This window comes from Neovison vison, chromosome 3, assembly GCF_020171115.1.
Source record: "Neovison vison isolate M4711 chromosome 3, ASM_NN_V1, whole genome shotgun sequence".
Classification (NCBI taxonomy): domain Eukaryota; kingdom Metazoa; phylum Chordata; class Mammalia; order Carnivora; family Mustelidae; genus Neogale; species Neogale vison.
In genome coordinates, this window is record NC_058093.1 from 72,151,297 (window position 1) to 72,174,938 (window position 23,642).

General features: G+C 52.7%; 2 protein-coding genes across 2 annotated transcripts; both read left to right on the forward strand.

The window, feature by feature from the left end:
• The first annotated feature begins 1,424 nt into the window (after positions 1-1,424).
• On the forward strand, positions 1,425-7,094 carry HOXD4 (homeobox D4). The gene is made up of 2 exons (XM_044242392.1): positions 1,425-2,996; positions 3,565-7,094. The coding sequence occupies exons 1-2, from the start codon at positions 2,561-2,563 to the stop codon at positions 3,903-3,905; spliced, it is 777 nt and encodes a 258-aa protein (XP_044098327.1). The 5' UTR covers positions 1,425-2,560; the 3' UTR covers positions 3,906-7,094.
• An 11,495-nt stretch (positions 7,095-18,589) lies between these two features.
• HOXD3 (homeobox D3) lies at positions 18,590-22,662 on the forward strand. The gene is made up of 3 exons (XM_044240940.1): positions 18,590-18,662; positions 19,455-20,061; positions 21,905-22,662. The coding sequence occupies exons 2-3, from the start codon at positions 19,527-19,529 to the stop codon at positions 22,660-22,662; spliced, it is 1,293 nt and encodes a 430-aa protein (XP_044096875.1). The 5' UTR covers positions 18,590-18,662; positions 19,455-19,526.
• Positions 22,663-23,642: the final 980 nt, after the last annotated feature.

Sequence of the window (23,642 nt, forward strand, 5' to 3'; positions counted from 1 at the left end):
GTGGAGCAATAAGGTGAAATGCAGGTCACAGCGTCTAACAAATATGAAAATGTGTACCCTCACCCAGTCCCCACCCAGCCCAGCAGGATCCCCCAATTTAGATAAAGCCTAGGCCCAGTGTCTCCAGGCAGGTGGGTGTGTGGGAGTGCTTGGCATTAGGGGAGGTTTGGGGGGATCTCCCCCAACAAGGGCATTTGATGTGGGGCAGCCTCAGACTCTCCTTAGATTTGGCACCCAGGAAGTCCCTATAAAATAGCTAAAGCCCTGGAACCAAAGGATGGTGGAGGGGGGAGTGTCGAAAGTGCAGACTAGAAGCAGGGAGCCAATTTTGCCAGGCTTTTGGAGGGGGGGAGGCGCAGAGGAGAGTTTCCCTGCTCTACCACACAAGATTCAGGCTGAGGCTGAAACTCATTTTTGAATCATAAGGGAGAAAATCAAAACAATCAAAAAAATTTTTTTAACACCTCTGGCCTACGGTCAGAGATCCAAAAACCCCCTCTTGAGCCCAGGCATCCTTCTGCCCCTGAAATCCAGCGGGGCCCTGAGTATGTCTGTGTTCTTCGTGCCCCAAACGGAGGGGTGAGCCCTAGACGGCGCTGAGGCGCTGGGGCGGGTGCAATTCATGAACTTTTGTACTCTTGTGTGCTGCTGTCGGCAAAGCAAAAATAATGAAACTTTGTGATATGTTTGTAAATGATTTCGAATGACCCCTCGCCCTGCCCTTCACCATTAGCACGCCGACCCTAGCCCAGGGCAGCTCGGTGCCTGCAAGCAGTGCCTGCCGCGGGGTCCGCAGCAGCAGCAGCAGCAGCAGCAGCAGGACCAAGAGGCCCGCCCCGCACAGGGCCCAGGAAGGTAAACGTGAGACTTCTGTGAGAACTAGCTTTGTCAGCCAACCTGGCTTGCCTCCGCGCTGGGAAAAAGAATGGGTGGAGGATATTCCCCTCTTGCATCTTTTCTTCTGCCACTGAGGACATTTGCTCCTTTCAGGAAAATACCACTTGATAAGGGGAGGGGGTGTTATTTGGATCTGGGGGGGGGTAATAAAGCCGCCATTTCTGGGATGGATTATTTCTTTCTTCTTTTCTTTCCTTTCCTTTCCTTTCCTTCTTCCTTAAGATGACTGTCCCGTCTCCTTGGCTGCTTGGTCCCTCTGGCCCTGGTACGGAGGATGGGGAACTCGTTGCTGCAAATTTTCACCAAGCTCTTCAAGCTACCTGAACCCTCTCTGAAAGTGCGAGTGGCTGCATCGGGGCCGTGATGGCTCTGAGGAAGAGGCCGGGGCTGGCAGCAGTCGGGGTACCCACTCTGGCCGGAACCCGGAGCTAGTAACGTTGTCTATATATACCCTGTAGAACCGAATTTGTGTGGTATCCACATAGTCACAGATTCGATTCTAGGGGAATATATGGTCGATGCAAAAACTTCATGTTTCTCCGAAATGGCCATAGTCGGAAGCGGAGGCCAGAGGCAGCGGGCTCGGGCCAGTTTTCTTTCTGTTTTATTACCTTAGACTCCAGGAGGATGGGCTGAGCCTGGTGACATAATGGAGTCTGCCTGGAGAAGCCCCTCCGAGGCTCCTGTGTAATCCTTTAATTGGTTGCATGAATGCAGGGCCAAAGGGGTAGGTTTTGGGGGACTGGGGAGCAAGGTGGAAGGCCAGGTAGCCCCAGCCCCAGCTCTGCCCTGAGGGAGTATGAGGTGAGGTCAGAGGGTGCCCAGTGAGGGGGACTCACTGGTCAGGGACTGCCATGTGGGAAAAAGCCAGTTGGGAAGAAGGAGTGCAGGGTCCTTTGGAGACCATCTGGGTGAGGTGAGGGTGCCATCCATGGCTTCCAAGTCCACTTCTCAGCTGCAGCAGCTGGGGGGGCTGTGGGTGGCAGTCTTCCCATACCTGTGAGAGGGGCTTTGGCCAGAAACGCTCCAGCCTAGGCACTCACAGAAAGCTTGGCAGTTACTTATTGCCTGATTCGATTCAGGCCAGCCAGCTTGTTGTAACTTTTGGGTGACCCTGACGAAGACAAAGCCAGGACTCGGCCTTTGTATGGCAGAGTCCCTGTTCCCGCGGGCGGGAGCCCTGCCTGCCTGGGGTACTCTGCCTAAGTCCAGGGCTGCCTCGCCCACCCTCCTGGTGGTATTCTGCAGCCTGACAAATTTGGGCTTTCATCCCCCTCCTTGAACTGTACCCATTTTGGGGGGCTGTTTTGAGGCGGGTGGCGGCAGTGGAGAGGGCACTCCAGGTTAACAAAGTCAGTGGCAGACAAAAGCTGGGATTACCTGCCAGGAACGAGGGTGCTGGGGACTCTAGAACTACATTAACATCTGGTGGGGGCCTTCGAATGTACCATGGCGAGTCACTTGATTACACGTATGTATTTAGTTAAATTTGTGAAAATTATGAGATGCTCACCAACCCGGTGATAAACTCGCTCCCTCGCTATTGGCTGGCCTGGTCACATGGCCGCCAACTTTATTCAGTTGACAGCAAGTAGGAGGGCCCTATGGAAGGAGAAAAAAAGACAACACGAGAAAAATTAGTATTTTCTACCTTCTGAAATTAATGGCCATGAGTTCGTATATGGTGAACTCCAAGTATGTGGACCCCAAGTTCCCTCCGTGCGAGGAGTATTTGCAGGGCAGCTACCTAGGCGAGCAGGGCGCCGACTACTACGGCGGTGGCGTGCAGGGTGCAGACTTCCAGCCCCCGGGGCTCTACCCACGGCCCGACTTCGGTGAGCAGACCTTCGGCGGCGGCGGTACTGGGCCCGGTTCCGCGCTGCCCCCACGGGGTCACGGGCAAGAAGCCAGTGGCCCCGGCGGCCACTACGGAGCCCCAGGAGAGCCGTGCCCCGCTCCCCCCGCGCCCCCGCCCGCGCCCCTGCCCAGCGCCCGGGTCTGCAGCCAGCCGGGCGGCCTCAAGCAGCCGCCCCCCGGGACGGCCCTCAAGCAGCCCGCCGTGGTCTACCCGTGGATGAAGAAGGTGCACGTGAATTCGGGTAAGGCAAGGCCCAGCGACCTCTCAGTCCCCACCCCGGCCTGGAGGCCTGGGCCCCTGGGAGGGGGTGCGAGTGGGTGGGGGCGTGTGGGGCTTCAATGGGCGCTGCAATTACTCTCTCCATAAATTTTTATAGCTGAGGGAGCAGGCCGGGACCATGTGGCTGGCTGCTTGGCTGTGGGCGAAAAAGGGGGTGGAGATGGGGGTGGGGTGGGGGAGGACTCCATTTTCAGAGCGAGGGAACCTGGTAGAGGAGAGGGGGATCGCCAAATGCTTGGGAATTCTGGAGCTCGCGGCTCGGGCTGGGGAGATGGGAGCACATTTGGGGATCCTCTCCCGGGGAGCCTGGGGGAGTTGGTGGGTGGGAGGGTGGGTGGGAGTGAGCGTGCGCGTGTGTGCGCGCTCGGGGCAGGGAGGACCGGAGGGCGGGAGGGAGGAAGGGAGCGGGCTGGGGAGTGTGCGGGGAGGGCCCGGGGCCTCGGGGCGCGCCAGGAAGTGAGCGGCAGTGGCAAGGGGCCTAACGAGTGGCTGGGCGCTGACCTGACCATGCTGTCTGTTTTGTCTCGCAGTGAACCCCAACTACACTGGCGGGGAGCCCAAGCGGTCCCGGACGGCCTACACCAGGCAGCAAGTCCTAGAACTGGAAAAGGAATTTCATTTTAACAGGTATCTGACGCGGCGCCGTCGGATTGAAATTGCTCACACCCTGTGTCTGTCCGAGCGCCAGATCAAGATCTGGTTCCAGAACCGGAGGATGAAGTGGAAAAAAGACCACAAGCTGCCCAACACCAAAGGCAGGTCCTCGTCCTCCTCCTCCTCTTCTTCCTCCTCCTGCTCCTCCTCAGCTGCTCCAGGCCAGCATTTGCAGCCTCTGGCCAAGGACCACCACACGGATCTGACCACCTTATAGAAGTGGGGAACCTGGGCCCATTCCTCCCTGTGCTCCCGGCTGAGCCGAAGCTGCGGGGGCAGGCCGGGCTTGCTGTCACCTCCCTGGGCTTTAAGGTACTGTGGGGTGGACCTGGGACTCGCAGGCCGCCCTCGGACTAGGTTAGCATCCTGCCCGAGGGCAGTCCCCTCCCTGGAGCGGAATGGGGGTTGGGAGGGGGGCGGGATTCTCTAAGTACATTATCAAATGGCAGGAGCTACTGAGAACATAAACCTTGGCGAGTTATTAAACTTATGAAAATCTCTGCTGTTGGATTTTGAATTTGCAAATGAAGGTGAGATACTTTATCCCAGTGTGAAGTTGAACATCCTCCCCCACCCCACCCCTACAGGGATCTTTGTGGTTTAATAACGTGGGGGAGTTGAGGCAGGAGCTTGACCCCCCACACACACCCTGCCCTAGGTGCTTTCAGTGGAAACAGGAGAGGCGGGCCAGGATTTCTGAACTTTCTGTTGGTTATCTGTATAATTTCCAGTGTGAAAAAAAAGTATTTTGCTCCCAGTGGCCCCATGCCCAAAGAAATGAGTCTAAGAAGAAAGTGGAAACGGGTTATTTTATGTTTAGATTATATTTGCTTAAATATTTATTTGTTGGGGGATGGATGGGGTACAGAAATAACTGACATCTTAATGCCAAAAATCTTAAGAAGGTGAAAGGGGCTGAGTTTCAGGGAGAAGAATCAGAGATGTGTGGACTAACTTCTGGCTGTAAGCGTTATTTTGAACTCCACCCCCTCCCCACTCCCCGGAAATGTGTGTAGGGGGCCCTTAACCCTTTTAGAGGGAAGGAAAGGGTCCACTCAAAGTTGAGTTCTTGAAAATATATTTCCACATGTGCTTTTTTCAGCACTGTGCTTACAACTAGTTCTGGGTGATTAAAGAAAAGGGGAAAGAAAGAAACAAATGGTCCAACATTTTCCTTCTGGGGAAAGAAAACAAAACCTCTATGTTCTGGGTCATTAGATAATGACTGAATTTTCTGTTCCAACTGGATTCCAAATGCTGGATTCCAAATAACCCATATAGCAGTTTTTTAAAATAGGAATTGGAGTACGGCCTATATGGGAGAGGGGGTATGTAATGGGGAGGAAATGGGAAGGTAGGGGAAATCTTGCTTTAAAAAAGAGACAGAAAACTAATTGAATCTAGAAGTCCACAAAAGTTGGTCTTAGGGTTTTTTTTCCTGAAGTTTTTATTTTTTAAACAAATGTAAGGAAGTTTTTCCTCAACACATTAATTAGAAGCAGAAATTGTCAAAGTATAAAAGTTTCAGGCCCTCTTCCTTGCCTTAAAGAATAGTGGTTTAAGAACAATCACTCTCAAACAACAGGAGTGATGTTCTTCAGTCATTTTTCTTATGCCTTGCCTGAGAAGGGTTCAAAGCTCATTTTTCTAAAATGCTAACCCTTAAGGATAAGGGGGAAAGAGTCAAAGGTAATGGCCAGAGTTCATATACTCAAATGAAACAAGACTTTGGAAGTTTAAACCCCAAAGCCTCAGGCTCCAAAAAGAAACCCTTTGGTTGTAGCTACGGAAAAGTGGCAAAAGGGGCTGGGGGGAGAAGGATGAGCTTGAAAGAGAGATTCAAACCTGGAGCTATTTCTTTCAGTGCTTCAAAATGCTTCAGAAGGTTCCGAGATAATTTTTTAAAAATATATTTAGGTGGAGGGAGAAAAAAAAAGACTTTTTCTGCACGCATGTTCTTTGGTGTCTCCTGAGAGCTGAGAGCAGGTATTCACTGAGTCCCTAGGCTGAAATTCCACTTCTCTAAAGTATCTTCCAAGCCTTGGTCTTTTGTATTAGACCCTGGGGACAGCTCTTTGTTCCTCCTTGGGGTGAGCCTGGCTCTCAGACTTGCACATGGCAATACTTGAATATCGCCACGTCGGGATATTAAAGATGGATATTCCTGCATTATTCGCATCATTGTTTCTATGACAAAAAGCAAAGAGTTCATACATAGTCAAGACGTCTTTTTTCTGACGCCCTCACGTTGAGAAGCTGAAAAGGTATTTTACTGAAGTTCGGCTAAATTACAGAATCAGGTTCATCCAGAGGACAAATTTTCTATTCGATTAGCTGTATTTCAGCCGGGAGGACTGACCTCTAAACCCTTAACCTTTTGGACTCTAACTACCCTTCTCTTCTTTTTTTCTCCCTCTAACATGGAGAGCAGTCTTTGGATGTAGCATTTGAAAAGAGCCGCTATGGTTAGGCAAGTTGGAAAGTTGCTAAGATTCTTTCCTAAAGCCCAAATCTGTGAATATATTGAACCTTCTCCTTGGGAGGGGGAAAAAGAATATATTTTCACAACACCAAACTACATATATATTATAAAGATTATTATATAGATTTCCCCCTTCCCAGAAGTTCAGGTTATTCACTCCAGCTGTAGACCAAATGCCAAAATTGCATAGCTGCCCTCACTCATACCCCACAGGAAAGCCAAGAGGCATGTTTTGATGAAGAAAACCCAAGCTTCTTCTCAAATGTAGCCCCACTACTTTGAAAAGTAACTTAGTCAGAGAAACAACTTCTTTGTTTATAAGTCTCAGTTCTCCTCAGTTTCCAGGGATTGTCTTTTGAAATGTTAATGGAGCCTGGATGGCCCAGGGGGCAGCCCTCAACCCTGTGGTCCCAATTGGACCCCAGCGTCCATTTGGGCCCACAGGAGTGGGGCAGGGAAGAAGCAGTGCCTCCCCTGCAACCACCACCACCCAGGGCAGGGAAGGAAATGAGTTTCCATCTGGGAACGTACTCTGGAGAAACCTAGATGTGGAAAGGCGCAGTGCCCATTTGCTTTCATTTGTTTCCAGTTTGTTCCCCCAAATATGAGCCAGAAGTGTTTGTTTTGGTGTTTTTGTTTTTTTTTTTTTAACTGTGTTGGGGTCGTGACTGGGGAGGAGTGAAGTGTTTACTGAGGACATTGCTCCTCAGACTCCCATCTCACTTTGTCCATTGCAGCCTTTTGTTGGGAGATGACATTGTCAGTCAGCCCCATGGTGTCTGTTCACACAAGATGCTTTTTTAATAGAATTGACCACTGTTCTGCTGCCACTGATTAAAGTATTATTTATACTAATTGTTGCCTGTAGTTTTGATGTAATTCATTGATCTATATTTGAAATAATAAAAGGTGTAGCGAAACTTCCATCCTGTTTGGTGCCTCCGCAGAAGCATTCTTCATTAAGTCTTCTAAAAGCTAACATTCGATATTAACAATTTATTTTATTATTTTCTGCATTGTGCCTGACATGTGAAGGTTAAACTGTGTAAGGTTAGCAAATTTGTCATTGACCTCTCCCCTACAAGTACACACTCCCATTTGGCCACCATATTTTGTGGGCGTTGAGAAGCCTAAGCTTGGATTCAGGCTGCAGGGCATTATTTATTTATTTATTTATTTAGGAAAATAAGTAACTTCCTAGGCTAAAAAGAGGCTCCAGGTTGGCTCTCTGTGTGGCCCGGGTCAGCCCTAGACCCCTTCAGTCTCTCTTTGTTTTGTGGTGGGAGAGAGACTTCCCTGCATGCGCTCCCCGCCCCCCAACTCTGGAAGAGTGCTGGGTTCTGGGCCAAGCTGGGACTGGTCAGTGGCTACTGGGACCAGACCCCTCTGCCTCCAGTCTTGGACTCCTACTTTTCCTGTGCTGTTCAGCCCCACTGGGGCCTCCTGCACCTGCCCCTCCTTCCCCTGGAGCCCCCTCCGCCCTTGAGACGACAATAAACACTCCCCACTATAAAAAGTGGCGTGCGCTATTTTTTTTTTTTTTTTCTCCCGCGAGGGCTTTCTCTGGTCTTTGCCTGGCCTTGAAGAGTGGGCCAAGACAGGAGTCCCAAAATAGCTGGGGGGGGGGGGCTTGCTCGCGACAGGAAATGAGCAGGATGCATAAAATCAGACATGTGTCCTTAATATATGGAAGGGCTCGCCTCAGACGCGTGGACATGTGTATTTATAAGTGTGCAGACAGAAGTTTAAATATTCAGACACATTTTATGATTGTCCTCTGCCCGTCTTCTGGTTAATGGCTCCTCCTGTGCCCACCAATACATCAATACCGTGGTGTGTATTGAATCACGGGCAGGGACGAGGAGGAAGCGAGTCCATAGCCGAGCCCGCTTGAGTACAGTACAGTAAATCGGGACCCTCGGCAGACGGCGCTTCCCGCCCGCCCGCCATGTTGGGGAGCCCTCCCTGCCCCCCGCGCCTGGCTGGGCGGCCGGGGCTCGCCGGCAGCCGGGGGAGGGCCTCTCATAACCCGGAGAATTTTCAAAGTGCGAGGAAGATGATAAGAATAGATTTCTACAAGTCCCGACCACGTGATTGGCGAAATAATTAATTCAGCACGTCCCTTAAGAAACACGGAGTCGTCATTAATCTGCCACGCAAAGGGCTCTCTCCGACTTGGAAAGTGCAGGGATCCCAAGAATATCACCCGCCGAGGGGGGCCGCGCGGCGCCCCCAAGCCCTCCACCCTCGGGCCCCCAGTGGCGGGCGCGGGAGCGCGGCCAGCAGGTAAATATTTTGGCGACTTTTATTTCTTCAGATTTAAATCCTTAATGAACTTAGCTGTCAGGGCCGCTGACAAATAGTTCCCTTTGCTTCCTGATTTGGAACCGCGCGCCGGCGAGAAGTTGTTAGTGGCTTGGATGGTGACCTTTGGTTCAGCAAAGCTTTGCACTTATGAAAAATTACTGCGAGCGGCCGAGTGTGTGTCTGCGAGCGCGCGAGAGGGTGTGTGTGAGCATGTGGGGGTGTGCGAGGGGCGAGGGGCTAGGGGCGAGGGGGCGAGGGGCGAGGGTGCGCGCGAGCTGCTCCGAAACAACAGGAGTTGTTAAAAACCCGCCCGGCTGGGGGACGCGCCTGGCGCACGCGGGCCGAGGTTGCCCGGTCGCCTGTGTCTACCGGGAACAATGGTCGCTGTCACGGCATCTGCTGCCTATTCTTAAACCGGTGAGAAAAGGCCCCGGCCCTCTTTTCAAGCGAGGGTCGTAAATTTTTCTTTGCGTCATAATAGAAGGCTATAAAATCGAGTTGAAATTTTACCCCAGGCAGGTTTTAACCAACAGATAATGATTTCCGAGTTGCTTCTCTCACTCCTCTCCTTTCCCACCCAAGCTCTGCTGCTTCTGTCACCCCCGCAAAGAGTTTCCCCTTCTTACCCTTAATTTTTGTATTTTTAATTTGGGCGAAGATCTAAAATAAAGGCACGGGTTAGAAGTCCCCACGGCTGGAGTAAGAGACCCCGGGGGCGAAAGGAAGCCTGGGCAGGGATATGCGGGAGAGGCCAAGTCGTGGTGCAAAGGCTGTCTGTCTTGTCGCCTCCCATTTTAGCCTTTTTTCTCCCACCCTCCAAGAAGCCCTGAAGTCCCACTAGCCCCTCGGCTCCCACCCCACCCACTCCACCCGCAGCTTGCCGGGGGCTCTGGGTTGGGACAGCAGCGGACATTCTCCTCCAGCTCGCAGCTCAGGGCCAGTGCCGGGGAGGAGAGCCTCTTTTTTCGCCTTCTTCGCTCCCGCTCCCGTTGGCTTTGAGGATGATTTCCGCTGGCTGGAGTTGGCTGTGTTTGGTAGTTGTTTGGGGATTGTGTGTATGTTTTGATTTCTTTTTTGGTTTGTGTATATTTCCCCGTCAGGATAGAGACAAAGTTTCCTCCGCTATGAATTATACATTCAAACAATAATACATTAATTCAATTATTCAAAGATGACAAATGTTTATGTGCTTTGCAAGCGACTCCGACGCAGATTCCAGGCGCTTTCTCTGAGCTGCTTGCGTTTTTCTCAATGAGAATTTGCTCCCCTCCCTCCCCAACCCCACCCACCACAACCCACCTCAACATCCCCTGGTAGGCCCAGAGAGGAGCCCACAAAAGCCTGCCCAGCCCCGCTGGCAGCCGGGCAGCCAGCAGTCTCCCAAGTCCTGGGCTTGGCGGGCACCGGCCCGGGCTATTTTATCAGTGTGACAATTGCCCGGGTTGATGTGATAAATCATCGTAAGTAATTCCTGAAAGGGTGCGAGGCTGTTGGGGGCCGGGCGAGGACTGTAAATCTTTCCGGTTTATTGCTCTATGAACATATGCTCCGATTGAAGAAGGCTTAGATCCTTTCCTGGAGACAAATTCCCGCAAATCGGCCCCCCTCTTTGGCAGGAGATTAACACTTGCTGCGGGCCCGTTGCTCGGCCCCTGGCGGGAGGCTGGGAGGCAGGATCCTCCGGGTGGGGGTGAGCTGGGGGCACCTACAGTCCAGCTTCCAGAGGCCTCCCGAGTGGGCCTCCAGCCAGGCCCGGCCAGGTGAACAAAAGCAGGAGCTCCCTGACCCGTCTAGGGGCTCGAGCCTGTGACCTGTCCTCGGGGACTTCTGTGCTTCTGAAGGGGGGATGAAGAGGACTTTACCCCCTTCTCCCCGGCTCTTCCGGAGCTGCCGAGCACATTCATGCTCGCTTTCGCCTGTCGGAGACTTTGCAAGCGGTGACAGGGCATCTGCTCCGTGCCCATTGCCACTGAGAAGCAGAACTGGCCATGACAACGATACTTCGGGGATGGGGTGGAGAATCCCGCGCTGCGGGATTCCGGGGTGCAGGTCGGGCCGGGAGAGGTCCATGGGGCGGGGCGGGGGGTAGCTCTTGGCAGGCTCGGACCTAGAGGCTGGTCGCTCACCCTGGCTGGGAGCTTAACTCTTTCTCACACGCAGAATTGTGACGGTAAATTCCGCCCGACCACTTGGAGAGTGCTGGGAACAGGTCCCGATGTGCTATTTCTAAACAGAAGCTCCCTTGACTCCCAGATCAGCCCGACCAGGACTGATACCGCAGGCTCCTCGCCTTCTGGGAGGCGCCGCAGGAAGCGGGAAGCCGCGGCCTGTCAGTCACGGGGCCTGCGGATTCCGTGGGCCCGGCCCAGGTTGGGAGGCGCGCAGGTCTCGGCAAACAGCGGCTCTGCGCCTCGGCAGCTCCAGGCCGCCGGCGCCCGAGTGGAGTGCGCAAGGCGCGGAGAGGGGAAACCGCTACCGGTCTGGCCTGCTGCTTAGGCGCCTTTTCTGGCTCTCGGGAGTGGTGGCTCCGCCGCCGCGTCTGCGGAACGAGCCAAGGCCTCGAGCAGTGGTGAGGGTGGGTGGGGGTGGGAGTGGGGGGTGGGGTTCCCCCGGAGTGTCTGGCCTGGTCTGGGAGCTAGAGTCACCCACCTTAGGGCCGGAGCCTCTTCTGTGCCACAACTAATTGTCTCGTCCCGGGAGTGGGAGAGCAACGCGTCCGCCTAGGCAGAGCCTTGCCTGGGTGCGTGCGGATGCGAGGTACCGGGCTCGGCCGGCCGGGGAGCTAAGGGAACCCTGGGCCTCTGATGCTCCACAGCCGCCTCCGGAGACGGCTCTGAGAGGCAGCCTCTAAAATTTCCAGTCCGTAGGCCAGTCCGGTGGAAGGCCGGGCCAGGGTCAGAGGTCGTAGGGGGAGAGACTCCAGCGCCCCCATCCCACTGCCGGCGGCCAGGCTGGGGCTGGGTTGGTCCGGGACGAGACGGGGACTTTCTTTCCGCTCCATGCCCACCCGTGTCTGCTCCGGGGAATGGGCCCAGATCCCACGCTTCCTGCCCCTCCTCCAAGCCCCCAGGCCTGGCTGCGCTCCGGGGCTGGATGGCGTGAAAGTTTCAGCCTCAATCAGTACAATCTTCCCTCGGGGTCACGTGAACAAATATGCTCGCATCTGAAGGCAGCGTCTGTATTTCCCGACTATGAGGGGGTTTCCGGGGCTCTCTCCAAATCCAGAAAGGGCCACATTCCGAAAGCAAAACAAACCCCGAGCTCTGGGGGGTCTGGGAGGGCTGGGCAGGAACCCAGGAGAGGGTGGGGGCTCGGGTGGCCGCCGCTCTGGGCCTGGGAGCGGACAGGCGGGCGGGTGGACCGACGGGCGCGCAGCGCGGGCGAAGCCAGCTCGGGGACTACGAACTCGTTCCTCCTGCGTTTATTGGTAGTTGAACCTCAGCCTGGTTCCGTTCTACCGGGAATTCTGTGTGCTCGGGTATATGGCCGCGTCTGCGAGCGCGCAAGACCAGGGTTGGGACAGTGTTGTCTGCAGACAAAGGGGGAAGGCTAGCTCTGCCCCCCACTGGCGCCCCCTCTGAGGCCGAGGACACCAGGTTTATGATAAATTGGGATCCAGGTAAGCAATTGCATGACAAAATGGAAATCTTCGGGCACCGGGCTGCTTGCTGCCCTGAATGGGATACTAAATATGATTTATTTTGTGTAATCTGTGATCTTGATTATTGCCAATTGGTGAGGCAGTCCTCGTAGACCTAGATACACTTCTACATATACATCGAGGACGGTGATTAATCGTAAGGAGGTGCGCTTTGTGGGGGTGCTCCCCGCCTACCCAAAGGTTAGGAGGACACACTACCTTGCCAGGCTTGGGGGGTGGCTGATGGTAGGGTTGGAGGGAGGAGGTGGCAGTTTGAGGAGAGGGTCGGCGAAGGGGTCGGGGGCTGGAGGAAGTATTTTGGGGGTAAATGTGCAGTTGCGAGAATGGGTTGGAAAATGAAATGAATAAAAAGAAACTTTTTTACACTGTCACTGCCAAAGTAAGATGGAGCGTCATATTAATTCCGTGTCTTGGGCTGCCTGGCTGGGCACAGGCAGGTTGATTTATATGTATTTAAAATAAACTCTGTGACCAGCCAGCTCCCTGCATTGTTCTGGGAGCTAGCTCCACATACTCATGCCTTTATCTCTTGCTGCTGGCTTAATACTTTTTTCCTATAGAGGTTAAAGTGCTACTCAGGCTTTCTCCCCGAAATTCAAGAGAACCCCCAAACTACTCAGAAGAGTTTGAGAGGCTCCTCCACATGCCCCCTCCTTAATCTAGGTTTTGACTTCTGTAGTGTCAGAGAAAAGATTCAGGGCTCCTGAGTTCTTCTCCCCGAAGAACCTAGGACGAAAGCTAAATCATATTTTGGCTTCTAAATTCCTCGCATCCTTTTGTTTACTGGATCCTGTGGCTCCTGGCTGGAGGAGGACAGGACAATTCATCCTGGGGTTTTTCCCGGGTCCAATGCCCAAATAAGCAGCTCCATGAATCCAAGTGAGCAGCTCCGGGCTCAGGAGAATGCCACACAGCCGGGCCAGACTGGGCCTCTGTAGGGAAGGGTCCCAAAAAGCAAGGATCAGACCTTTAGCCTAAGTTGGGACAGGCCCCAGCTAGAGAGGGACTGACTTCCAAGGGCATCACCATCAAAGGAGAGCAGGAAAGTTGTTTTGTCAATCGCCTGCTCTTGGCTCCATCAGAACTTAAAGTCGCTGGACATTTTTCTTCGCCTGCTGCCTTGGAGCGGCGCGCCTGCCAACTTAGTCAGCTGAATCCAATTACTGCGAGCAGCATTTCATTTGGCCCCATGGAGCACTCACTTATAACTTCCCCGAAAATTTCAATAATCCACACCAAGGCTCCCTATCCTAAAGACTTTTACAGGGGATGCTGGTGGGGGTTGGGGTATAGGGCCGGGTCTGCCTCAGACCACCTCTTCACTGACAGCTCACAGATAGGGCTACCTCCTGCTCCCCCAGTTTCTGGCTGTGGAAAGGGTACTTGAGCTGGTGGACCAGAGCCAGCCGGGTTCAGCCTGCGATTCTGGGCAAGCAGGAGGCTGATGTTGGGCCTGGGCTGGACGGTGGGTGGGCTGAGCAGGGAACAGCGTGAGAAGGCAGCGGGGACTCTGGGTGGCCCAACTTTGTCCCCCTTGGGGTCCTTTTTCTTTTTCCCTTCCCAAGCCTGCACCAGAGCACAGGGTGCACGGGGCATCCCAGAGCACCCAGGAGCACACTTACCCTGTTCCTCCATGGCTGGGAAAAGAAAAGCTATAGGCAGCACGGGGCTGGCCCTGGTGGCCTCTCAATTTAGCTCTCTTCTGAGGGGAAGATCCTACTTTCAAAGAACCCTCTTTTAAAAATAAAATAAAATAAAATAAAAGAGTCAAGCGGCAAAAGTTGATGTCCGTTCCGATGAATGTATCATATAAAGTGGCTTTGGGGCCCACCCGTCAGGTTCTAGGACCTGGGTAAAGTGTGCCCCTGCTGCACAGCCCTACGGGGCAGCCCCCTGGGCCTGAGGCTGGCTTGGAAGCTCAAGCCCCGGCAAGATATTAGGAGCCCTACCGGGCCGGGATCTCTCTGAGGCGCTTCCGTTGGGTGTTCATTAAGGGGTGAGTTATTGCCGTGTGAGCCAAAGGTCACTTCAAAGGCTTATGGCTTCGTGCTCTGGTCTTTAGAAGGGACCGGATCGCTTTGTGTGGGGCTTTCTCCTGCGTGGTTTAGTGTTTGCAAACTACTGAGTCGACAAATTGCACAGGGCAGATGCAAGAGGGGGGATTCTGTCTCTCCTTTGGCCTGACCTGAACAGGCACCCGTTAGGCACCCACAGTGGTGGGCAGCTTGGGTCTGCTTCTGGGTGAAGGTGGAAGGGATGTTTGTTTCTTGGATGGTTTGCGGCCTAATCCCTACCCAGAAGTGGGTGAGCAGCCCAGTCCAGGAAGATAGTGGGTACCTACTGTAATAAAATAAATTCAGGGGAACCATTCAAGATACAATGTACAAACCAGGAAATAGCTCCCAGCTCCTTTTCCACTGGGGCTGAGTAGGACAGCCATTGACTACGATCTACCCAGGCCCATCCACATATTCCTCCTCTTCTTTCTGGGGCCCTATTCTGTAGCCTTCTTCCCGCCCTAATTCTGCAAGTTCTCTTTCACTTCTAGGAGGGTGGGCTTGGCCTAGGAGATTGTACTTAGAGGCTGCTTGAAGCAGGAGGAGAGAACTAATTCCCCTTGTGCCTTTGACTCACTTATCCCATCCCCTGCCTGAGGGTCTGGCATTTTCCTCAGGTCAGAGCTCTTCCTTCTCTCATCCCGCCAAAGACTTTGTGTTAAAGTCCACTCACTCTCTAGAAGCCAACCAAGTCTCCTTTCTGCCTGGGAGAAGGCGCCTGGAATGACTGCGGGCAACATATACAATAGTCAAATTGATTAAGACACCCTTAAAAGGGGTAAAGCCTCTTAACATGTTTGGGTAAGAAAGAAGCAACTGCCACTGAGAGTTTTCCATTTTGTTCCAGATCTGCCTCAACAGAATATCAAAAGGAACCCGAAGAACCTAAAAAGAGTTACCGACAAAATTTGAGAACACACACACACACACACACACAATTGTGGTGAGTAGTGTGATTAAAAAAAATAATTTCCACTAAAATTCCATCTGTCCTACAACTCAAGGTAGCCATCTCAGGATTCATACATCAAGACATAAAACAAAGGGCAGCTTTGAAGTGGATCACCTCAGTGTGAACTGCTGCCCGTTACATGATAACCGATCATCGGCCTTCAAATTTATGGTCCTTTAATGTGGTGAACCCAGTGCCTTAAATGCAGGGTGTATTAAGTATTGAGTTATCTGGGCTAAATAAGGATGATTTAGAAGGCGCACTCAGGGCTTCCCATAGGGCAGAAGAGGCTCAGGCTGAGAGCTGGAAAGACCTCGGGCAGAAAGCTATCCCAGCTCTGCAGCAAATATATCCCCACGGAGCAACTCGGAAAAGGGGTGATTTTGGAATCCCAAAGTAGCAAAGCCAACAGGGAGCAAGAATCGTTGCCATGTTCCAGCGAATTAACGGGGATGCCCAGCAAGAGTCTGGTGCTAAAAAGAGATCTGTGGGCTTCCGAGGCCCTGGTTTAGGAAGAAACAGGGAGAGGAGCCAAGGCCAACTGGAACCTTAGAAACATTTGAGACAACAGAAACAACCGGCAAACCATCGCCTCCCCCTTCTCTTTCAACTTGCCCTGACTCTACCAGTCTATAATTTACTACGACCACCGACCAAGTCCCAGCCCGGCGACTGCCGCCCCTTCCCTCCCCAACCCTTCGGTGTGTTCACAGCCCCGGCGGGCGAGCGAGCGCCGGGCGGGCCTCCTCGCATCCAGCGAGCCTCCCGGCGTCCCCAGGCAGCGGCGGGCAGCAGGTCTTCGGCCCCCGGCGAGGCAGCGCGCGTCCCGTCCCGCGTCCAGCCGCCCGGCAGAGCTGCTCCGAGAGGCGGGCAGTGGCCACTTTATATAGTCTCCCTGCTCGCGGGGCGCGGGGCCGGCCAAAGTGCGGAGTAGGGAATTCTTTTGCTGCTCTTCCTCCTACGCGGAGCCTGTTTTCCACTTCTGAAAAGTGCCGGGCCTTGGGAAGTGTTTTTCTTTTCATTCCTTACTGAAGCGTTTACTGCCGCCTTGCTTGCAGTCATAAATTTTGTTACAAACCACAATGACAGGTGCATTGATATGCACCGTGAGAGCTCCAGCTGCTTAATAACCCCGTCCCCTAGCCGCTGTGAGCGCCTTTTATTTATTCGGTATCATATTAGGTATTGATCCTGGGCAGAATTAAGTGCAGTGAGGAAGTATCAGGGTTCCGCGGCTTCAGACGCTCGGCGGGTGCGGTGGTCCAGCGGCCCAGGCGGCCGAGGGCGGTCGCTTTGAGGCCGCCTTCCTTCTGGCTGGGGACCCTTCGGCCCTGCACTCCCAGCCTGCGGTTGGGCCTCCGAGCTGAGTTGGGCAACCTCCCGGAACCGCGAGAAAGATCGAGCCAGATCCCATTTAGTGCCCCTACCCTAGAAGGGGCCAGAGGTTGTGTCTTGGGGTTCTGGGAGGCTGCCCGGTCCCGGAACCCCGGGGGTTGAGGGGAGAAGGAAGGAGAGAAAAGGGCAGCGAGGACTTCCCAGACCGCCCCTCCCCCTACAGGGGCTAGTCCTCACCCCAAGGCATTTGGGTCCTGGAGCAAAAATGAGCAGAGGTACCAAAGGGCGGGGAAAAAAAAGAAAGCCTTTAAAAAAGGGGGGGGTGGTGATCGAAAAGATGAGCCACTGAACAGTTGACCATTGTCCAAGTGATTTATGACCCATTCCTGCTTTTTAGGTTCAAGCAGAGTTCACAAGGAGTAGGGATTTCTGGAAAGAAATAAGCCTTTTTTTTTTTTTTTAAACCAATTTTGTAACAATATTCTCGGGTTCTGTTTTAGGACAGTTGGTTTCTTTGGGACATTATAATATGGATGTGGGGGAAGGCTGCAAAGCCCTTCCTGGTGAGGAGAGGGCTGCTCTCCTCGCTTCTGGGGCAATAGACATTGGGGTGTCATCAAATAGGCCTTGAAATTCCTTAAGACAGTGAAAACAGATGCAGGAGAACAGGCGCTGAGGTTATTCATGAAGCTGCCAAGTATTTATATTTTTGAGGCGCAGTACACAGAGCTTCTTCAGGAATATGCCATAGGAACAAATATGTATGTAAAACCATCTGTTTCAAAGACCTGGTCAGTAGCCAAAGAAGCTACTTTAATGTGATTTGTCCACCTATTGAGGTAAACTTGGTCAACCTGGGAGGAAGGGTGGGGTGGGGGGCATGTATTTTGCTTCCACAGTTGTAAATGAAACGACAGAAGCGACAGTGAGTTCTGGTGGTCTGAGTGTCAGATGTGACCATTTTGACATCCAGAGAGCCCACGGATTAAGACTGGAACCGGGATCCAAGAAAAGTCCAGAAACAAAGCTAGAATACCCAGTTCTTTGCCTTGGGGGCAAACACATCAATATTAGTCACAGGATGGGGATGTAACTTTCCATTTGATATTCAGTAACTTTAATAGTCAGAGGATGATCAAGAAAATGAATGAAAGAAAGATTAAGACCAGCTTTGCTAAGTAGATATCTTAACTGAATACATTTAAGAACAATAAAAGAAATAATTCCTAAAACACATCCTAGTATTCTGTTATCCCATTGAAAAGGGCCTATGTCTTTACAAGATAAATGCCAGATTCCCTTATATTTTACAACAAAAAGGGCAACAATACTACCAAACAAAGGCTAATATGAAGGATTTTAAAAATTGGGCTCTTTGGTGAAAGTGGAGGAGAAATGAGTGAATGGAGGAGTGGTTTTGATCCCAGTGGTCAAATCCATTAGGCCACATAAGTTGTCTAGACAATGTGGTCCATCAGGATGACCATGATGGAAGCCTGGGGAGTTTTGAGGAAGGAAAGGTGCCTGAAAGAGGAGATCAAGAATGAAGACCAGGGAGCTGACCTATGAGTTTTCTTTATCAAGCAGACAAAAGTGGTTGAATGGTATTAGTTATACTTTAACTCCTTAGGAGTCTGGAGAAGGGGGTGGAGTGGGTGAGAAGGGAAACCCCCATTAAGAATCAGAGGACACAAAAGAGATAGAATTTTTCTTAGTTTTTTTTCTTCTTCTTCTAATTCTGGGTCCATTCATCATGGCATGGGAAGTTCTCTTATTGGTTGTGGAGAGGGTGGAGTTGGGCTGTCCTGGAGGATCCAGAGCAGAGGTCAATAATAATATATATTTATACAATAGATGCAAGATAAAAATGATAGAGTTATATTATAAAGCGTCCTATGTTCTCTCATGCTCCATGCATTTCAAATTCTAAACGTCTTCACCCTTTCCAGTATCCATTTAAAAGTAGTACAGGACAAAGTAAAGACTAGAAAAATGTACATGAAAGAGAAGAAACATTTTCTAACCTCAAAATAAGTTTGGGAGTCTAAGTGTTCTTGGTTTTTATCTCCTAGTCCATTTCACAGGGCTGACCCACAGAGTTCACTGGGCGGATTCTCACCCTGTCACCAGAAAGTGGACTATCTGGGTCTTCATGAAAGATGCTGTGATTTTGAAATCAGGTGGGGGAGATACTTTCTTCTTCTTCTTCTTCTTTTTTTTTAAAAGATTTTATTTCTTTATTTGACAGAGAGAGGTCACAAGTAGGCAGAGAGGCAGGCAGAGAGAAAGGAAGGGAAGCAGGCCCCCTGCTGAGCAGAGAGCCCGATGCGGGACTCGATCCCAGGACCCTGAGATCATGACCTGAGCCGAAGGCAGCGGCTTAACCCACTGAGCCACCCAGGTGCCCCTTCTTCTTCTTTTTTGAGAGTTCTGGCTGTTCTGAGTGTGTTATAGAGCTTTCTTTTTTCATCAACACCCTCGGGTGTCCCAATGATTGACTGATTGACCCATACATTCACTCATTCAACAAGCATTTACTGCACTTAGTACAGACAGGGCACTGGGCTGGGTGTTAGGAATATATAGATGAATAAGACACAGTCCTTGCCTGCAAGGAGCTCGAAGTCCAGCGGGAGACTCAGCCGTTAAAATGTATGAGGCCATAAGTGCTTTTCTATGCCATTTCAAAAGCTAAATTGACGATCTTGAAGAAAGAAAATAGTTTCTGGATGGGGAGGAAGCCCCTTCTCTTGGATAGAATTGAGCTCAAGAGAAGGAAAGGTCTTTCCCTATGTTTATGAGAAATTCCTTCTGACTTTTGCAAGGTTCAAATACTCTGAACGTCATAAAATCTCAGATCCTCCCCCTAGGAAGTGGGTAGGCAGCGGAGAGCACAGGCTAGCTGGTCCTTCTATATTGACTATCTTGTCAGTTACAGTCCCTCTGGGGCCTTTCACTTTTCTTCTCCACAGGTCACCTGGAGCCTGGGGCTACCCCAGCCCTCTCAGGGCAGACCTCCGAAGTGAAAGAGACAGTGGTGGTCAATGTTATTTGAGCTGGGTCAGCAGGCCCTGGAACTTCCTGAGTGCACGATGCAGAAGGCTGCTTACTATGAAAACCCAGGACTCTTCGGAGGCTATGGCTACAGCAAGGAGACCTATGGCTATGGCACCCCCCATCAGCCTTACCCACCCCCTGCTGCTGCCAGCTCCCTGGACACTGATTACCCGGGCTCTGCCTGTTCTATCCAGAGTTCCGCACCTCTGAGAGCCCCAGCCCACAAAGGAACTGAACTCAATGGCAGCTGTATGAGGCCTGGCACTGGGAACAGCCAGGGTGCGGGTGGTGGTAGCCAGCCTCCTGGCCTGAACTCAGAGCAGCAACCACCACAACCCCCTCCTCCGCCACCAACCCTGCCCCCATCCTCGCCCACCAATCCTGGAGGAGGAGTGCCTGCCAAGAAGGCCAAGGGTGGGCCCAATGCTTCTGGATCCTCAGCCACCATCAGCAAGCAGATCTTCCCCTGGATGAAAGAGTCCCGACAGAACTCCAAGCAGAAGAACAGCTGTGCCACTGCAGGTAGCTCTCTGAGGCGGCTCCTCCTAGGCTAAGTCCCCCAGAATGACCCCAAGAAGCTAGCTCACCTAGGAAGCAAGAGACCTGGGTCTGCAAGTGCAGCTTTGGAGGCCATAGATGTATACTTGTACTCATGCGGAAATGGCCTTTCTTCTTAGTGTCCCAGATTGGAGCCATGTCCTTACAGGGAAAGGGAGCTCCATTCCAGGCTGCTGGTGCCATTGCTGTGGGACAACTCCCACAGTTATGACTAGGTGGCCTTTTTCTTATATTGACCTCCTATCTGCTTTCTTGGGCTGCTGGTCATGACTTAGCTCCTTCTTCCGTCTGATGGCTCCTCAAAACTTGAAGTCAGGTATTATGATTCTCCAAGCATGGGTTCTTATGTAGCCTATAACACAGGAATCCTACTCCCTTTAATTAATAAAAACTAAAGTCTGTGGAGTGCTAATCTGGTTCCATGTTAACAACCAGGCTAAATGCTTTATAAGCATTATCTAATTTAATTAAAAAAAAAAAACCCTTTGAGGTAGGTATATGATAACAGCTCCATTTTACAGATAAGGAAACTGTGAGTTGCCCAAGATCTCAAAGCCACAGAATGGCACACTTGAATCTAACCAGGGCCTCCAAGACCCAGCCATGATCTCTACTTGGTCTACCCCAGCCCAGTTCTCCCCATCCCAGCAAATCCATACTGGGAAGGGGCAAACTAGGGGAAAACGAAGTGCTCTGAAATGGGAGCAGCCTTGAGGTTCTCTTCCTGAAAAGGGAGATCCTAGAGTTGAGATCTTCTGTGGATCCATTCAGGATATGTGGAAGAAGATGGGCAGGCCCAGGAGCTCTAAGGCCTGCTACCTCTCTTCACTCAGCCTTGCTTGGCTCCTAAAATTTTCTGGCCTTGTGTCCTTTGACGCAGTTTATCTTCAGGTAGATGAATTTGGTTCCAGGTCTAGGGCTAGTTTGAGGTCTCTGATATAGCTAGCTTGCTATCAAGTCTCTGGTTAGCCAGGATCTCTCCGGGGCTGCAGCTCCTAGGGGGAAAGTGCCTTCTAGCTTGTAAGCTTCTTCCGCCCCTCCTTCCCCCTACAAGCCCGGCCCCTCCTTCCCAGGAGAAATCCATTTGTACAACCAGGGAGGGAGGGACAAGCTGCTGAGGGAGGGGGGTAATGGAAACCCAGGTTGAGACTGCTGTCCTAGCCCTGAAATACTCAAAATGCACCCAGGCTGGCCTTGGAGCCCCAGAAGCTGTGGGGCGGTATTTTTATGGTTTATTAGTTCCCTGAGTTGGGGTGCAGAGCCCTCGGTGCAGCTGAGCTGGAGTGAGGTGCCCATATCTCCACCCTCATTCTGTGCTTCCTGGAGTGCTTTGCCCAGGAGCCAGCCCCAGAGCAAGGGGGCGGAGGAGGGTGCCTTTCTCCCTAACCCCCCAGCAGAGGTTGGGAAGAGTGTTCAAAGAAGTCTGGCCCTTCTTTAATGGGGGCTGGGAGTGGGGGCTAGGCCCTACCAGCTGCTACTAGTCTCTCATTAAACTCCTCCACAGCCTTAGCCTTAGGGACAGGATGATGGACTAGGCTGGAGGGGAGGAGGCGGCAGAGTGAATCGGACCTCAGAAGGCAGATGGGGGGGGTGTTCAGGTGCAACTCATAGGTAGGACCCGGGTGTGTGAGGTCCCACTAGGAGTCTCACCTCTCAGACGCCCCTCTCCCCCACTCCAGCCAGCCAGCAGTAAGGTTGGGGGAGGGATGGAAGAAGAAAAGGGAGCTAGAGAAGCACCCTGCTCCGGCCCTGGGTGCCCACCACCCCCCTCCCGCTCAGCATCTCCTCTATCTCCCTTCCTGCCCAGGAGAGAGCTGCGAGGATAAGAGCCCGCCGGGCCCGGCGTCCAAGCGGGTGCGCACGGCATACACCAGTGCACAGCTGGTGGAGCTGGAGAAGGAATTCCACTTCAACCGCTACTTGTGCCGGCCGCGCCGCGTGGAGATGGCCAACCTGCTGAACCTCACGGAGCGCCAGATCAAGATCTGGTTCCAGAACCGGCGCATGAAGTACAAGAAGGACCAGAAGGCCAAGGGCATCCTGCATTCGCCGGCAGGTCAGTCCCCGGAGCGCAGCCCGCCGCTGGGCAGCGCCGCTGGCCACGTGGCCTACTCCGGCCAGCTCCCGCCCGTGCCCGGCCTGGCCTACGACGCGCCCTCGCCGCCCGCCTTCGCCAAATCTCAGCCCAACATGTATGGCCTGGCCGCCTACACGGCGCCGCTCAGCAGCTGCCTGCCACAGCAGAAGCGCTACGCGGCGCCCGAGTTCGAGCCCCACCCCATGGCCAGCAACGGCGGCGGCTTCGCCAGCGCCAACCTGCAGGGCAGCCCGGTGTACGTGGGTGGCAACTTCGTCGACTCCATGGCGCCCGCGTCCGGGCCCGTCTTCAACCTGGGCCACCTCTCGCACCCGTCTTCGGCCAGCGTGGACTATAGCTGCGCCGCGCAGATTCCCGGCAACCATCACCATGGACCGTGCGACCCTCATCCCACCTACACAGATCTCTCGGCCCACCACTCGTCTCAGGGACGCCTGCCCGAGGCCCCCAAACTGACGCATCTGTAGCGGCCGCCGCCGGCCGGAACTCGCGGCGCTATTACCTCTTTTGCTTTGGTGGCGGGGGTGGCGGGCGGGGCCCGCGGGGTAGCTCGGTGACCCCCCTCCCTCGCCCTGGCCCGATCGCCGCCTCCCGGGTCTCGGGCCAACAGCGGCCGAGACGCAGGCGACTGGGCCTCCCCTCCAGGCGCTCCCTCCTTTGGGTTACTCGCCATAAATCAGCCGCACGGATTCTCCTCTGTAACCCTGACAGTGCCATATACTGCGGACCGAGGGACTCTAATCTGGTAATGATGTCCCGAAGGTAAGTCTGAGATCCATCGGCGGCGCGCTCTGCAGAGGGACCAGCGCCCGGACAGCCCCGGGCCTGGCCCGAGTCTAGCTTAGTTGCGGAGACCTTAATTTATATGCTCCTTCCCGTCCCGTAAGGATTGCAACGGACTCAACGATCTGTATTTATTATTTGAAGCGAGTCATTTCGTTTCTTCCCCTGATTATTTATCCTCGTCTTAATGTATTTATGTGTATATTTGTAGAATTCTCCAGCCAAGCTTAGGAACGCGCTCCCAGGCCGCGTGGGCCACGTTTCACCTCTTTAGTCCCCTTGGTCTGAACTAGTTGAGAGAGTAGTTTTTGAACAGTTGTAACCGTGGCTGGTGTTTGTAGTTGATGTAAAGGATTAAGACCGCAAATTGTCCTTCATGGGTAGAGTCAGGCGGCCCCGCGGCGTGGCACCACACCAGTTACTCATTTCTGAACAGCCGCAGCCCTCACCACTCGACACAGTTTATTGATTTCAAATTGTCTGGTACTATTTGAACAAATATTTAGAATAAAAAAATTTCTCAGTCCGAAGTGTATCTGTGTTAATCACGCACACTTGGAAGTAGATCACTCTGCCTTTTATCTTTCGCACAATCCCAGTAGAAGGCCCCCAAATAGGCTGACTCTTTGATATATATATATATTTTTCCATTTATTTGGAATCT

What these genes read in the sequence shown, in the direction of transcription:
- HOXD3 (XM_044240940.1), top strand. Translation starts at nt 19,527, where the DNA reads ATGTTATTTGAGCTGGGTCAGCAGGCCCTGGAACTTCCTGAGTGCACG. An exon ending in GAACAGCTGTGCCACTGCAG is followed by an intron (nt 20,062 to 21,904) that starts GTAGCTCTCTGA and finishes CTTCCTGCCCAG; the next exon opens with GAGAGAGCTGCGAGGATAAG.
- HOXD4 (XM_044242392.1), top strand. Translation starts at nt 2,561, where the DNA reads ATGGCCATGAGTTCGTATATGGTGAACTCCAAGTATGTGGACCCCAAG. An exon ending in GAAGGTGCACGTGAATTCGG is followed by an intron (nt 2,997 to 3,564) that starts GTAAGGCAAGGC and finishes TTTGTCTCGCAG; the next exon opens with TGAACCCCAACTACACTGGC.